The 15,987-nt window shown below is 56.3% G+C and overlaps 1 protein-coding gene across 6 annotated transcripts; it reads left to right on the top strand.

Moving 5' to 3' along the window:
* The first annotated feature begins 291 nt into the window (after positions 1-291).
* Positions 292-14,620, top strand: CHRM1 (cholinergic receptor muscarinic 1). 6 transcript variants are annotated; one of them, XM_057729808.1, is made up of 4 exons: positions 292-303; positions 2,602-2,745; positions 4,604-4,696; positions 12,322-14,620. In XM_057729808.1, the coding sequence occupies exons 2-4, from the start codon at positions 2,614-2,616 to the stop codon at positions 13,549-13,551; spliced, it is 1,455 nt and encodes a 484-aa protein (XP_057585791.1). In that variant the 5' UTR covers positions 292-303; positions 2,602-2,613; the 3' UTR covers positions 13,552-14,620. The 6 variants fall into 6 exon arrangements, with proteins under 6 accessions (XP_057585791.1, XP_057585790.1, XP_057585796.1 ...); XM_057729807.1 differs by lacking the exon at positions 292-303 and adding an exon at positions 2,397-2,448; XM_057729813.1 differs by lacking the exons at positions 292-303; positions 2,602-2,745 and adding exons at positions 3,451-3,476; positions 4,046-4,156.
* Positions 14,621-15,987: the final 1,367 nt, after the last annotated feature.

Genomic DNA, 15,987 nt, shown 5'->3' with positions numbered 1-15,987 from the left:
GGCCCTCCGCCTGCCGCGAGGCTCCCAGCACAGAGCCAGGCCGGGGAGGTGAAGCGCCGGGTGGGTGAAGGGGAGATTGTTTCTAAGAGGCCTTAACTAAGGAACTACACTCGGAAAATCCCGATTTCCTGTGCAAGATGATGCCTTTGTTGTGGCCACTTTCGTCCCGGCCCTCAGGAGGCAGGGACTGTGGGGGCCCCATTCTAGGCCTGCTCTATCCGCAGCCCCGCCCTGGATTTTAGTTTTAGTTTCTCCTTTTAAATCTGGGAACTAGTCCCTCCCGGAGTACCCGCCGTCAAGAAGGTGAGAAGGAGGGGGTAACGAGGCTGAGGGCCTAAAGCAATGGGGGGCGGGGGAAGGATGGGGGCGGATAAAAGAAGGGTGCCTTCAGGACGACCGGCTGCGTCCCTCCTGGGGCCGGAATGGAGTTCACTTCCCACCGCGAGTGAGACCATCACCCAGGCGCATTCCAGAGGGCACTGGGACCAACCAGCTCGGCTTCATGGGACTGGTGGGAGTCAAAAGGATGGCCCAGTCCCGCCTCCTTCTACCAGAACAGAGGACGCAGCACTAAGTGGCAAGTTTATCTGGGTTTGAGGTTCTAAAGTGGGTTCAAGCCGAGGGTGAGGGTTAAACTGAGGAGCTGCGAGCACACATCATGAGCGCGCTCACTTCCTTCCCCCACCCCCCGCGCGGCGTTCAGCCAAGATCCCAGACCTTTTAAAAACGCTGTCCCAGGTATCTGGCATCCCTGAAACTGCAGCCTCCACGCTTCCACCCTGACCCCAGTCCCAGGATGGCCGCAGGCACACTGACCGCACTCTGCACGAAACCGCCCGGGGATGCGCGCCGCTTATACATCTATTCATCTGTAAAATGGGAATAATAATAGAACTTCCCTCAGAGAGTTGTTGTGAGAAACAAACTAGTAAATGAATTGAGCCCTTAGCAGCTCCTGGCACGTAGTAAGTGCTCAATACGAGTTATAAATAACAATAATAATGATTTTCACTTGTAGCAAACGCCGGTGCCAAGTTTAACCTGCAACTAACGATCAAACAGCGCTGTCAGGGAAGTATTTCTAAGTGCCGTGACTGATACACAGACGTAGAGACGGGCACTAACGTGCTCAGAGCGGGTCCACTGGGAAGATGTCGTGGTCCGAGCGCGGGTTGGAAAAGAATTTCCAGACCACAGAAGAGGCAGAGCTGGATTCGCACCCAAGGCAGCTGCTCTCTCCCCCCAAGTGAGGAGGCTGAGAGAGGGGCCCAGCCACGCGGGGCGACCCAGTGTTCCCTCGGTGGCCTGGAGGAGTGATCCCTCCGCCAAACGACCAAAAATAGCAACCGGCAGATGAGACCCAGGGGTCCTGTTCCAACAGGGGTCCCACCTGGCCGGAGAGAAAAGAGAACTGGCTGAGGTCAGGCCCGGCCGCTCGAGGGCGGCTGGGGGTCGCGCGGGGGTGGGGCTGGACCCCCACGTGCGCCGCCTGCCGCTGCTTCGCCGAGCCCTTTGTCGCGAGCAGCCGCGTTCGTGCCGCACTCGATGGCTTAAAATAAAGACAATGTTCCCAGCCTCCCCGCGGCTAAATCCGGCGCGGGTGCGGGGGCGGTGAGAGAGCCGGGTGGGAGAGCTTCTCCCAGCCCTACCTCCCTTCTCCCTTCCTGCCTCAGTTTCCCCAACTGGTAAGGGGACCTAGCCAAGTCTGGGCCGAGAACAGTCATACAATCGGGGGTGGGGCGGGGGGCGTCATCCGCCTGCCTCCGCGGCTGCAGGGATTAAGGCGCAAACAAACCCCTTGGGACAGAGAGGGGCACTCCAGAGGAGGCAAGGGAAAGCTGGACACCCTCCTCTCCCGCCTACAAAATAAGTGTTTTTTATTTCTAAAGGGACGTGTGCAGAGGCGGTGGGAGAAGAGAAAAGGGAGACCAAGGAGATTAGGGGGAGGGGGCAAGGAGAGAGTCTGATTCAGACTCGGAAATGGATGTTGAGCGTGGAGGCCTAACACCCCCACACTCAGCCACGTGTACGCGCACAAGTACACGCAGCCCCACTGCGCGCACAAGCCGCAGCCGCAAACCGACCACAGCCCAGCAGGGGGCAGCCGGAGTCCGCGCCCACGGGCAAGGACTGGTCGAGTTCTGACCCACCCCTGACCCGCTGGCTGACCCCGGGGTGGGAGGGGGTTGCTCAGATTCCTCTCCAAGCGGCAGGGTCTCCTTTACTTCAGAAGGGAGGGCTACTGGGTGCTTGCTCTAGCCTCAACTGGCTTTGAGAAGCCCAGATGCCCCCACATGTACCTGCCACGTGTGCCAACCACTGGCATGATGACTGCTGGCCACGCCCCAGGGACTCCAGTTTCTGCTCCACCTGACTCCATTGGCAGCTGGGCTCCAGCCTGAGGAAGTCCCAGGTTACCCAGGCATCAGGATGGAGAGGGGGTGCCGGGTGAGGAAATGGGCAGCGGGCAAATGGTGGGGCGGGTCTCAACCCCCTGACCCACTCCAGAGTCCTGGGCTCAGAGCCAAGGGACCTGAGTGCAAACACTTGCCAATCACATTTTAAAGATGCCTCTGCTTTTTCGTTTTTTCATCTACATAGTGAGGATAATAGATGATGCCGGTCCTTCCTACCTTCCACCCCAGGGCTTCAGCATGGCCCAATGAAGCAAAGGGCCCAGCAGCCCAGCAGCAGTCTCCCCATCTCTGCTCCGTGGCCAGCTCCCCGGGAGGTCTTGACGGCCAGGTGAGGATGGGGCAGGACCCACGTCTCTATGGCAAAAGGCCCCCAGGGGTTCTATCTCTGAGGAAACTCAACACAGAAATCCAAACCGGCCTGGGGGAGAGAGGTGCTGGCCAAGTAGTGAGGCTAAGGAAGGTGGGGAGGAAGGGCAAGCTCTTCACTTCCCAGGTGCGCACCTGTGAGCCCCGAGTGGGAGTCAGGGGAGACAGAGTTTGACAAGCTGGGAGGAGAGCTGTCTGTCTGCCTGTCTGTCTGTCTTCCAAGTGGAAGCTGGGGGTGGAACAGGCAGGTAGGTAGAGGCTGCCTCACTTGTCAGAATTAGTAGGTTCCACAGTTGGGCAACACTCAGACACACACCAAATACAGACACACATGTCCTGGCTCCAGACCCACAGAGCAACACCTGCATTTACACCAGCTGCATGGTGACATGCGTACTCAGGGACACACATGTGCGGGGCACTCAGCTATGCATGGAGAAGGCGCACTGCCCCCCCACACACACACTTGTCCCCACAAACCGACACCCATGTGCCCTCACACCTGGCTGTGCAGCAGGGACAGAAAACAGCACACCGCCCAGCACGCGGGCTCCGTTCAGCCCGGGGCGGGTGCGCCAGCCCTCTGGGTCTGTTCCAAGTTGGAGCCTCTCACGTGAGGCCCAATGTGTCATTTCCAAACAGAAGGAATCTAGCTCCTTCGCAGCAGGGAGGAAGAGCAGAGTGTGGGGCTGGGTGGGTGGGCGCGTGGGCATGTGCAGGGGGCAGGGCGTGTGTGCCAGGGAAACAGGCATGTGAATACTGGGGGGGGGGTGTGGTGGGGCATGGTACACGCACGTTGGGGGCTGTAAGGTTGGGTGGGGGAAGGAGCCCGGGGAAACAGTGTGCCTTTGTGAAAGAGAGAGAGAGAGAGCGAGAGAGTGTGTGTGTGTGTGTGTGTGTGTGTGTGTGTGTACTGCTGAGTCTGTGTGCATTGGGTGTGGGTGTTTGTCTCCCTGTATCCGCCTTCTCTCCCGTTCCGGACTTTTAGCCTTCCTGGGCTCATATTCCTCGTGTCCTACACCCTCCCTCTCTGGGCTCAAATTGAGTACCCTAGTGGAGAAGGGGGCCACGCTCCAGGACCCAGTCCAACCCCTGACGCTGCCTGAGGCTTCCCTCCAGCTCCCCCTCCCTTCCTTTCCTCTCTTTCCTCCCTCCCTCTCTTTCCTCCCTCCCTCTCTTTCTCTTCCTCCCTCCCCCCCCCCAGCCTGGCGTGCCAGGGGGTGGGACATGCCAATCACTGGCTGTGCCTCTCCGGCTGCCAGCACAGGGCGCAGCTCCCCCCGGGAGCCAGGTATTTGGGTCCCTGGAGACGCCGTTGGCCCCCCGAGAGGCAGTGGGGCTGAGGACCCTTCAGACCCCTCTCCAGCCCCATGGTGAGTACGTTTGGGAGGGCTTGGGAGGGGCTCCACCAAGGTGGGGACAGGAGAAACAGGGTCCTTGAGCAAGGCAGGGACCAGGACTGGAAGGAAATGGGGATGGACCCGGAGAGAGGAGGGGGCCAGGGAGGGGTCTAGAAGCCAAGGGGGCTCCATAGCGTTGGACACTGGCTGCTCCAAATGCCCCATCTCCTGGCTTTGAGTGGATACACCTAATGTTTTTCTGAGATTCAGCTGGCAAAGGAGATGGAGACCCCCTTAGGAAACTGGACCTGGAGCCCAGAATGGATTAGGCTACCAGGTAGCAGGCAGTGTCCCCAAATCCCAGGGACAGAGTGTGGAGGGCAGGGGGCCAGGCAGTAGCCCTTGCCACCAGGATCCTGTGGGAGGTTAACCCCCCCAATTGGGGTGCCAGTCCCGGAACCTCCTCCTCTCCTCCCTCAGGGAACCCTGAATCCCACCACCCCCATCCACCTTCAACCCCTCCAAGATGGACTGAACCAGGCTGCTGGCCAGATGGACAAGCCGGATACCAAGGTGGGTGCTGGGTCAAAAGCCAGCAGGAGACTAGTCCAGGAGCCCCAGGGCTCTGGGTGGATATAGGCACATGGACGGCCACGCTGGCCAGGGAACTTGGTCCCGATGTGTGCAGGGGCCCAGAGGGCTCTCCCTATGTCCGTAGCACCTTGGGCTCCTGCAGGGCAGGTCTCAGGCTTTTGCCCAGGTAATGCATAGATTCTAATGGGCACCCATGCCAGGTATCCATCCCAGGACCCCCAGACTTCACAGTGTGGGGATGGGCTGGAGGTCAGGAGCTCTGATTCTTGCAGAGTGCCAGCTCCTGAGCTGGCTTCTGGGGAGGGGGTAGGCAGCCTTCATTGGGTCACTCAGACAAGTGCTGCTTGGGGGTTATCAGTGCCAGTGGACAGGGCTTCACTGCTTCCCACAAAACATACCTGTGGCACCACCCGACTGACCCAGGGCCCCCTGCCCAACTGGCAGGAAGGAGTCAGACTGTCTCCTGCCCCTGGGTAATCAGCTGCTCACTGAGATGTCAGATGAGAGTTAGCTCTCTGCCCCTTGACCTTAGCCACTAAGCAAGCCGCGATCGCCACTGTGATACACAAGGCAGGGGAAGAAATGATGACACGGGACTGCAGAAGCTATGACTCTTGGCTCCTCAGCTGGGGCCTGGAGGTCTGATAACTGGATTCCCAAGTGCAAAGAGGAGTCCAGACTGTCAAGAAGGAGGTAGGCAGAGGTCATGTCAGACTAAAAAGGAACCTCCCCATTGTACAGATGGAGAGACTGAGGCAGAGGAAGGGGAAGGGACATGCTCATGGTCACAGAAGGGATATTTAGCGGTCCAGCTGGGGCTTAGACCCCATTCTCTTCAATCTCAGTACAGTGCTGAACTCCCGCCTCCCTGAACAGGATGACGGGGTGGGGGAAGCTGCGAGCTCTGTGAGCGGGAGCTTGGGCTCCTGGGCGGGAGGGGAGAGGTGGGTGAATATCTCACTGGGTTTCTGTTCTGCTGCGATGCCATGGTGATGCCTAGAAAGATGGGGGAGGGAGGGAGGGAAGGAGAGAGAGAGAAGAAAGGAAATGGGGAGGGGAGCGCAAAGCATGAAGAGCAGGGGGCACACAGAGTGTAGAAGAAGGGGGCCAGGCAATTCTCACGCGACCTGGCAGAGTGAGGTCTAGGGCCCAGCCTGCTAACTGCCAGGCTCTGACATGGTCCGGCTGAAGTTGGGCAACTGGTTAAGGTCCATCAACAGTGAGAGTATTTGGCACTGATTCTAAAGCTGACGCTCCTCTTCCGGCTCAGCAGTGCATTTATGAGCATCTAACTGAGGGCTGCTACCCTCCCCAGGGCTAGCTGGCACTCCCCGTAGTGACTGTTGAGCCTGAAAAGGTGATAAATGATATCAGTTTACCGCCTCCTTTCCAACTCCAGACATTAGAGGTGGAAGTTTGGTGCACCTTTAATGGCGCTACCTTCAGAGAAAAATTAACCCCGGGGAGAGAGCCACCTCTGACAGGCTGGCTTCTGGTTTAAGGCCCCAGCAGAAGGGACAGGTCAGGAGGCCTGGCTAGAGGAGCATCCTCGATGCACACGTGAGGTGCCAGGTGCCCAGCCCCACAGCCCCCACCTCATACCTCCTTCTCCCCAAAATCGCCTGTTCTCTCCAGCCAGGGTTCTGCTGACTTCCATGTCCAGAATCACAAAATGGCTTCACTCCCCCCTCTTGAATCTCTTCCCCAGCACCCCTCATTCTTTGCCTCCCCTCCTGCACTCCTTGGCCAGTGGTAAGACTCAGGAAGCCCTAGTGTTCAGGAATCCCTCTCCCCAGCAATCTCTCCCCTCCCGCTTCCTCTCACCAACCAGATGCCCGGCCCCTGGGGATTGGTCCAGGGCGCTGGCGGTCAACAATCTGGCCTGCCCTGCTAGAGGCTCTGACCTCATCTCTTAACTCTTTGAGCCCAGGCTGATGTTTTCCTCCCCAACACTGACAGACGCTGTCCCATGCCCAGGCCTGTCCTGTCTCCTCACTCGGCTCCCCTGAAGCAGGTGAGGTTTCCTTTGTCCATTTTACAGCTGAGGATGTTCTTGGGTATTTTGCTTTCAAGCCAGGCAGGGCCTCACAGAGGGACCAGGCAGGTGAGGGGATGCAGGAACTGGACAGAGCAGAGGGACCACACTCTGGAGCCAGTTCAAACCCCCATTCCCCCACCCCCACCACTGCAGGTTCATCCTCATGCCGGAGGTCCTGAAGTCAATCAGGAGGATTCCACGTACACATTCATGGATTTATTCCACAGATATTTACTGAGCAACTGCTGTGTGCCAAGCAGAGAGCTACAGCTGGACCACCCCCTTCCCATAGCAGTGGGATCATACCTCTCCCAGATAGATGACAGACACTGTCTCACACACACACACACACACACACACACACAAGGCCAGATTCCAAAGGAAGGACTGATTCCTCCCTATCGACTGATTCAAACTAGGGTTTGGCCAATCTAGCGAGTCAAAGTGGACAAGGAGGCCACTGAGCCTCCCATCCCCATAGCAGTTTAAAGTAGGGGTCCAAAAGGTTAGCCCCGGAGGCAGAATCCTGACTGCATCACTAATGAGCTATCAGCTCCTTAAGATCTGAAAGCCTCAGTGCCCCTTTTGCAAATTGAAGATAATAGAACCTACTTCCCAAGGATTTGTAATAGGTCAATTAAATCATGTATGTGATGCTTAGAGCCATGTCTGGTTATAGTAAACAGTCTGTAAATGCTAGTTGCTATGATAATATTAATAATATTATTAAAAGCTCCCAGTGACCTTCATCAGGAAGCCACAGCCCTGGGCAGAAAAGCACCTCCTGCTTCCTTTCCACCTTCCTGTACCCCAGACACCCTCAGAGAATGAGTCGCAACCCATCCCCACAAAGACTCACCCCCATCATTTCTTATTCTCACTCAGCACTGCACGAACCCTTACATACAAACACCCATCCTACAGAAGGGTGACCAGTTCCGGACAATCACTTGCCCAAGGTCACAGAGCAAGACAAGAACAGAGATGGGGCTTGAAGTGGAGGCAGTGCAAGGATTTTCTTGGGGAGTCTTCCCCCCAACCCCTGCAATCCCATTGACCAACTCCCCAACCCCCATGGATGTTTTCACAGAATACACTATGCAAATACAGCTTCCAGCCCCGCTTTCAACCAGATGGCTAACCCTAAGCCCCTCCTTTGTAGAAATTCTGGAGCTGCTGAACTCTGGCACCCTGACTTGACTTTCCCCACCGGGGAATCAGCCACAATCACCGGAAGCCACGTTCTAAGGAGACTTGCCCAAGGTCACACAGCAGGGACCAGAGCAGGCCTCCAGGAACCTTCTCCGGAGCAAATTACTGTCCAAGAGGGGTTTGGGGGAGGACCCCCGCTTCTGATTGTGGAGGAAAGGCAGAGTCATTGATGGCTCTGTTCTTGGGCTACATCCCAGGGACTCAGAGGGTCCAGGTGGTGGTAAGAACCAGGTCCAGTTCGGCAGAACCTCTGCCCTTCTCCTTCCCCCAGCTGTCCCTGATAGGAGGCCTTAGCCCTCGCAGCTCATAGGTGGGGCATCATGGGTTCACCAAGTGGAAAGAACGCAGGCCTTGGAACCTGCAGGTGCATTGCTGAAAGAAGCTAAGTGAGCCTTCAGTTTCTACAGCCTATAAAATAGACTTGGTCCATTTTATAGATGAGGATATCCTTGGCTATTTTGCAAGCCATTTTGAGATCTTGGTGCTTTCAGGCCATCTTGAGATCTTGTTTTCAGGACGCTGTAAAATCTCCCCAAAAGTCAGACTGGTCCAACTCCTCCACTGTACAAATGAGCAGTCTAGGGCTATGCTTGGGGTATGGAGGCGAAGGGACAGGTGAGAGTTGGCTGAGCAGTGGATTGGAATGAGGAGTTGGAAATAATAACAGAGGCCTTTGACTGAGTGTCATTTCAGTGCCAGGCACTTCGGACACTGTTATCCCCATCAGCTGAGGGATGCAGGGCTGCAGGAAAGGAGAGGTTAAGTCATTGCTGATGATCGTACAGCTAGGAAGGGACAGCGTGGAGATTCAAACCCAGGGCTGTGGTCCACAATGTGGAAATTAGGGTGAGGCGAATGAGGTGCTCACCTTGGAGCAAAATTTCAAGGCGGGGGGCACAAAAATAACCTCACTAGTCAAGATAAATAATATTGTAATGTAATACTTTTAAAAATCAAATAGCAAACTACAGCCCACAGGCAGTCTGTTTTTATAAATCAACTTTCGTCAGAACCAGAGCCAGGACTAGGGTGAGGCACAGGTGGTTAGGGGTGTTTGTGCAACTTTGGATCCTATCTTGGTTTAAGCTTGTGTTCGTGATGGGTGCTGTGCTTTGATGTCTATTCTTTAAATATTGCATTAAGTATTATTTTCTTGATTGACTGAATTTGGGGCATCTCCTTAAATTTTGCACCCAAGGCAAGTGCCTCACTCCGCCTGCCCTAGTCCTAGCCCTGCTGTGGCATAAGGACCAAGTACAGTGGCAGAGCGCTTGGCCGGTGGCATTGAAGGCTGCACCATGCCCAGGCAGATGGGAGGCCCCTGCATCTGCTGAGGGTATAGCCTCTCAGGCTGGCCAGCTCCCCTTCTGACTCAGCCTTGGCAGATCTTGGCCCAGGGAAGTGCTGGGGGCTGCAGAGCTGTTCCAAGGCACCCAGGGGTTGTGGAGGTGGGGGTGGGGGCAGTTCAGCAGCCAATCTAGGAGCCAGGAGACCTTGGGCTACAGCAATGCCTTCTCCCCCTTTTTCTCTGGGCCTCAGTTGCTTCATTTCTGCAATGGACACAAACAGCACTGAGTCCAGAAGATCAAAGACATAAGATTTGTTCAGCGTCACCTGTCAAGGGTGGTTTCCACCAGCGGCCTCACGGGGAAAAGCCCCAGCGCCCACAGTCTGATCCCAGCCTCCTGCCCAGTGCCTGGCTTTGGTTAAGGGAGGAGGATGCAACAAAACTCAGTAAGCAAGATAAATCATATTTTAATGTAAACTTTTTTCATTCAAATTGGCAAACTATGGCCCCCAGGCCGACCATCAATTTTTATAAATAGAGTTTCATTGGAACATACTGCTCGGACTCCAATCCTGGTTCCTACCTTAGCTGTGTGATTGTGTGCAAATTCTCGTGCTTTTCTCAGCCTCGGTTTCTTCATCTGTAATATGGAGAGAGGAACAGTCCCTGGGTCATAGGTTCTCCATTAAGGTGAAGTGAGATAGAGCACATAAGTACTCTAAGCAGCGACTGGCCCTCAGGGACGCTATATAACAGCAATGACGGTTGTTATTATTAGTTGCTGTTGTTATAGTAATAGTATTAGAATTTTTTTTTCTTTTGGCCATGCCACACGGCATGTGGGATCTTAGTTCCCCGACCAGAGATCGAACCCATGCCCCCTGCAGTGTAAGAGCGGAGCTGTAACCACAGGACTGCCAGGAAATTCCCCATAGTATTAGAAATTTTTAATCGAAGAAACAGGCACTTCTAGACAGGAGGGAGCCCTTGTTGCTACCCGGGCTAAGACTCAATGGGAACTCAGCACGTACCATGGATCAGGTCTGTTCTAAGCTCTTTACATCTATTGACTCTTTAAGCCTCACAATAATTCCTCAATGTATTCGCTAGGGACTAGCATCATTCCCATTTTTCAGTTGAGGAAACCGAGGCACATAGTACTTACATCACCAGCAGAGACCACACACCCGGTACGTGGTGTAGCCTAGGTGCAAATGCAGACAGTCTGACTCCAGAGTCTGGGTCCTTCATCACATGTGCCCCCTCACATGCAAATTGTCCCAGACTCATGGGCACTGACAGCCACAGCCTTTCTTGCTCGTTCTGTCACACTCTGAACTTCTCACGCTGAGAGTCATTGGCACACACACCAACAGTTCGCCCCGAGTCACACATCACCAAGGCATCCATCACGCACTGACCCCCTCACAGACTCTAGTCTCTCTGTCACAGACCAGGTCCCAAGGAACACCAGGGCTTGCTGAGTCCCTACCCAACGTCTCTCCCTTGGAATTTTTCCAACAATACAACCCCTGAAGCCACAGCTGCGGGTAGGAGGAGACCCTAATCTCTTCAACAAACAGAAGGGTGCCTGAAGCCCAGAACAGGAAGGAAGCAGCCAAAACATACAGCAACAAGACTGTGGCTGAGCAGTGGGGCCTCTGCCCGGCCAGTAGTCACTGAGAGTCGTGGCTTTTCTCTCTACCCACCTTAGTGCCTGGGCTGGACTCCAGCTTCAGGAAAAGTCTGGGGCATCTTCCTGTTCCCCTAGCTGCCCCTCCACTCAGCTGGGGTCCGGGAACAGAGTGGGGAGGTGGAGGGGGCCTCCCACGCGCCATCTGGGGCCCGACCCCCACGTATCTGGAAGCTGAGGCCCTCACCCCTGCTGCCTACTTTTTTTTTTTTTTTTTTTTGGCACACGGGCTTAGTTGCTCCTTGGCATGTGGGATCTTCCTGGAGCTGGTATCGAACCCGTGACCTCTGCATTAGCAGGCGGATTCTTAACCACTGCGCCACCTAGGAAGCCCCCTGCTGCCTACTTTTACTCCAGGTCGTCAACCACCAGGCAAGTGTCTGGGCCCAGCACAACCTCCCCGACGCCCTCATAGAGGGTCCGATCCAGCCACAAACCGCACACATGCAGCACTTGTCTGCTCCCATCTCTTTCCCCCTATCTTCTCTGCCTTCCCATCTCTTCTTATTTGATGGAAGAATCCCACCAGATCTTCACGTGCTCCGAGAATGAGCGAGGGAAGTGGGTTCTGATCACACTCACCACCTGTGTCGCCACGGCCAGGCCTTGGAGCTGCTGAGACCACGGTCGCCTCAGTGAAATGGGGATCATAAGAGACCTTCCTCCTCCAAATGTTCAACAATTAAATTAGGTAATTCAGTGACGTGCTTAGCGCTGTGTCCTGCATGTAGCAACTGTTCAGTAAATGAGAGCTTTAATAAAATTGAGTGAAATGCTTTGAAAATTTGGCAGTCCCGTATACAAAGCGAGCCTCCCCTCTCCCCCCACATGAGTTAAGCAAGGCAAGCATTAGTAGCAATTTCCCGATGAGAAAACTGAGGCTCAGAGTCTGAGTGGTGAAGCTGGAACGAGGACTCAGATCTCTGGATTCCGAAGCCTTCTCCCCCTCCATCCCCGTGCTGCTGGTAAACCCATGAATGGCTGGGGAAGGGCATTGTAAGCGACCGGGTGCGGGCACCAGTAAGGGGGGTGTGACACTGGCCTGCAGCTCCAAGAGGGCAGAGGCTGTCCTCCCTGCACCTTCCACTCTGGGCTCTGGGAGACAGCCAGCAGCCCAACCCAAGCCCATGTCCTCTCTTTCCAGGTGAGGACCGCCCCCTGAGGAAGGCCTGTACTGTGACGAGAGGAAGGGGCTGCCCCCCGGTCCCCACCCAGCCACCATGAATACCTCAGCCCCACCCGCCGTAAGCCCTAACATCACCGTCCTGGCACCGGGAAAGGGTCCCTGGCAAGTGGCCTTCATTGGGATCACCACAGGCCTCCTGTCACTGGCCACGGTGACGGGCAACCTGCTGGTACTCATCTCCTTCAAGGTCAACACGGAGCTCAAGACGGTCAACAACTACTTCCTGCTGAGCCTGGCCTGTGCCGACCTCATCATCGGCACCTTCTCCATGAACCTCTACACCACGTATCTGCTCATGGGCCACTGGGCTCTGGGCACGCTGGCCTGCGACCTCTGGCTGGCCCTGGACTACGTGGCCAGCAACGCCTCGGTCATGAACCTGCTGCTGATTAGCTTTGACCGCTACTTCTCCGTGACCCGGCCCCTGAGCTACCGCGCCAAGCGCACACCCCGCCGGGCCGCCCTGATGATCGGCCTGGCCTGGCTGGTTTCCTTCGTCCTCTGGGCCCCGGCCATCCTCTTCTGGCAGTACCTGGTAGGGGAGCGGACGGTGCTGGCCGGGCAGTGCTACATCCAGTTCCTCTCCCAGCCCATCATCACTTTTGGCACAGCCATGGCCGCCTTCTACCTCCCTGTCACGGTCATGTGCACGCTCTACTGGCGCATCTACCGGGAGACAGAGAACCGGGCCCGGGAGCTGGCGGCCCTGCAGGGCTCCGAGACGCCGGGGAAGGGGGGTGGCAGCAGCAGCAGCTCAGAGAGGTCCCAGCCGGGGGCTGAGGGCTCCCCGGAGACCCCTCCAGGGCGCTGCTGCCGCTGCTGCCGGGCCCCCCGGCTGCTCCAGGCCTACAGCTGGAAGGAGGAAGAGGAGGAGGATGAAGGCTCCATGGAGTCCCTCACATCCTCTGAGGGTGAGGAGCCCGGCTCCGAGGTGGTGATCAAGATGCCCATGGTGGACCCGGAGGCGCAGGCCCCTGGCAAGCAGCCGCCCCAGAGCTCCCCGAACACGGTCAAGAGGCCGACCCGGAAGGGGCGTGAGCGAGCAGGCAAGGGCCAGAAGCCCCGTGGCAAGGAGCAGCTGGCCAAGCGGAAGACCTTCTCACTGGTCAAGGAGAAGAAGGCAGCTCGGACCCTGAGCGCCATCCTGCTGGCCTTCATCCTCACCTGGACACCATACAACATCATGGTGCTGGTGTCCACGTTCTGCAAGGACTGTGTTCCCGAGACCCTGTGGGAGCTGGGCTACTGGCTGTGCTACGTCAACAGCACCATCAACCCCATGTGCTACGCGCTCTGCAACAAAGCCTTCCGGGACACTTTCCGCCTGCTGCTGCTCTGCCGCTGGGACAAGCGTCGCTGGCGCAAGATCCCCAAGCGCCCCGGCTCTGTACACCGCACCCCCTCCCGCCAATGCTGATGGCCCCTCACCTGCATCCCTCCATCCCAGGCCCCGGTAGAAAGCGGGCAGGGGCTGTGACCTCAGACCCAGGGCCCTGCTCAGGCCCAACCAGGCTTCCCAGGCCCCTAGGTCACCTTCCTGCACAGCCCAGGGAGACCCTGCCAACGTTCCACACTTAGCTGTTCCCAGGCAGGGAGGGGAAGCCGGGGAACTGGTTTTTGTCTTCCCTGTTGGGTGTTGAATGGGCTCCTCACCAGGAAGAAGGCCCAGGAGGAGGATCTGGGCTTTGGATTCCTTGTTTGTGTTTAGACAGGAAGTCCGTCCAGAGCCAGCAAGGGCAGGCCAGGAGAAAAGAGGTTTAACCGCGCAGTCATCCTTGGCCCAGGGGCTGGCCTGGATTGAGTGGGAGATGGCACCCCCTGCCAGCTGGGAATGATACCAACCACTGAAAGAAAAGCTTGGCTCAAAGGGAGCATCCCCTTCCGCCTCCCCGGGGATCCCCTCCCTCTCCAGGCACAGCCCACACTGCTGGGCCCTAGGCACACTCTCCGGGATTGTCCAGCCTCCCTACACGTCTCCAGAGTGTCCCTGTGTGGGTCACCCCCAAGGCAAATGTCCAAGCATCAGCAGGACAATGACCCAGAGGGGACCAGCGTGGTTAGTCACACAGTCCCGAGGCAGCAGCAGGACCAGGCGCCAGGTGTCCCAACTGTCCCACTATGTCATTTCCCTGGGAGTGAGGGGCAGGGGTGCCTGCTGTCCAGCCCCACACCTATAGCCCCTGCCCCAGAGAAACCCTCAGTCCCTCCCTCCCTGGCTCACAGACGCCACCTGGACAGATCTGCCCCGTCAGATCTAGCCAGGCCTCCCGCATGCTGCCTGCCTCTGGCCCCACCCCACACCAGCCTGGCCCAACCAACAGGTTCTTTCCTGTGAGCTCCCCAATCTGACCCATGCATGGCCTCCCAGCCACCCTTATCTCCAGGCCCAGCCTGGTCCCAAATGTTCTCTCCTCTCGACCTCAGCAAGTGCTGAGTCTGTGAATAAAGCCACATAACCAACGGGCACTAAGGGGCCTTCCTCCCTGTGTTGGCTCTTTTTTCTTTTTTTTGGCCTAACCACGCAGCTGGCAGGATCTTAGTTCCCTGCCCAGGGATCAAACCTGTGCCCCCTGCAGTGGAAGTGCAGATTCCTAACCACTGGACCACCAGGGAATTCCCTCAAGGACCTGGTCTTAAGCCAGGGCAGGATGGGGCAAGGAGGATCCAAGTACCACGAGAAATGGGCTGCTGCCCTGAGAGTGGTCCCAGGAGGGGCAGCACCAAGTGGCTGGATCTACTGAAACCTGTGGGCCCAGCACCCAGGGTCCTCAGCTCAAGTGAGTAGGGCTGTAGTGGGCAGAGCTGGCTCCTGGAATTAGGGAGACAGCGAAATAAACTGTCCTGCCCATAGCCCAGCATATTCTTCATCAGCTTTGCCATATAGGAACTTGTCACCCCAGGGAGAACAGAAATGCCCCCAAAACCCCATTTACAGATGGGGAGACTAAGGCCCAATGACCCAGGAGAAACTTTCAGGATTACCCCCCCAAAGGAACACCCAGGCTTCCACTCAGTTCACAGCCTCCCAAAGCATTCCATAAAAGTGCCCCTCTGACCAGGTTATAAAGCACTTCACTGGTAAGGAGCCCCCAAAGCCTAAAGTCTAGAGAGGTTAACTCCAAAGCACAGAGCAGTGGTTCTCTGGTTGTCACTGGGTGTCCTCAAGACCACCCTAGTCATTCACTAGGACATAGAACTCAGCAAAGCTGATATACTCATGGTTATAATTTATTACAGTGAAAGGATGCAAAATTAAAGTCAGCCAAGGATAAAGGTGCACAGGCAGAGTCCAGGAAAGACCAGCTGCGAGCTTTCACTGTCCTCTCCCAGTGGAGTCAGATGGACAACACTTAATTCTCCCAGCAACAATGAGCCACCAACCAGGAAACACAGTTTTCAGCTGCATGAAGTATTGGCAACCAGGAAAGTTGAGCCAAGTCTTGGTGTCCAGCAGTTAAAGGAGGCCACTGACCACCCACATGGCTGACCTTAGTAAGTTAGTCTCCAGCCCCTCCAGAGGTTAAACTGATACTAAGAGGCCCATGGCCCCCAGAGAAGCAAAGACACTCTTATCAGGCAGGATATTCCAAGGGTTTGGGGGCTATCTCCCAGGAGCCAGGCTAGTGCCAAACCTTCCTTTGCAATGTGTGGGGTTTGGACAACAGAGACCTGCTGAGTCAATCCTTCAGTGCACAGTGGTCCTGACCAGTAGCATCAGTATCACCTGGGAACTTATTAGATATATAAGTTCTCAGGGTCACCCCAGATTTACTGAATCAGAAACTCTAGGGATGAATCCCTCTGTTTCAGCAAGCCATCCAGGCTAAAGTTTGAGAAATGCTGGCCTAGAGGA

This window comes from Hippopotamus amphibius, chromosome 3 (assembly GCF_030028045.1).
Source record: "Hippopotamus amphibius kiboko isolate mHipAmp2 chromosome 3, mHipAmp2.hap2, whole genome shotgun sequence".
Taxonomy (NCBI): domain Eukaryota; kingdom Metazoa; phylum Chordata; class Mammalia; order Artiodactyla; family Hippopotamidae; genus Hippopotamus; species Hippopotamus amphibius.
This window is presented reverse-complemented; position numbering and strand designations above follow the sequence as displayed.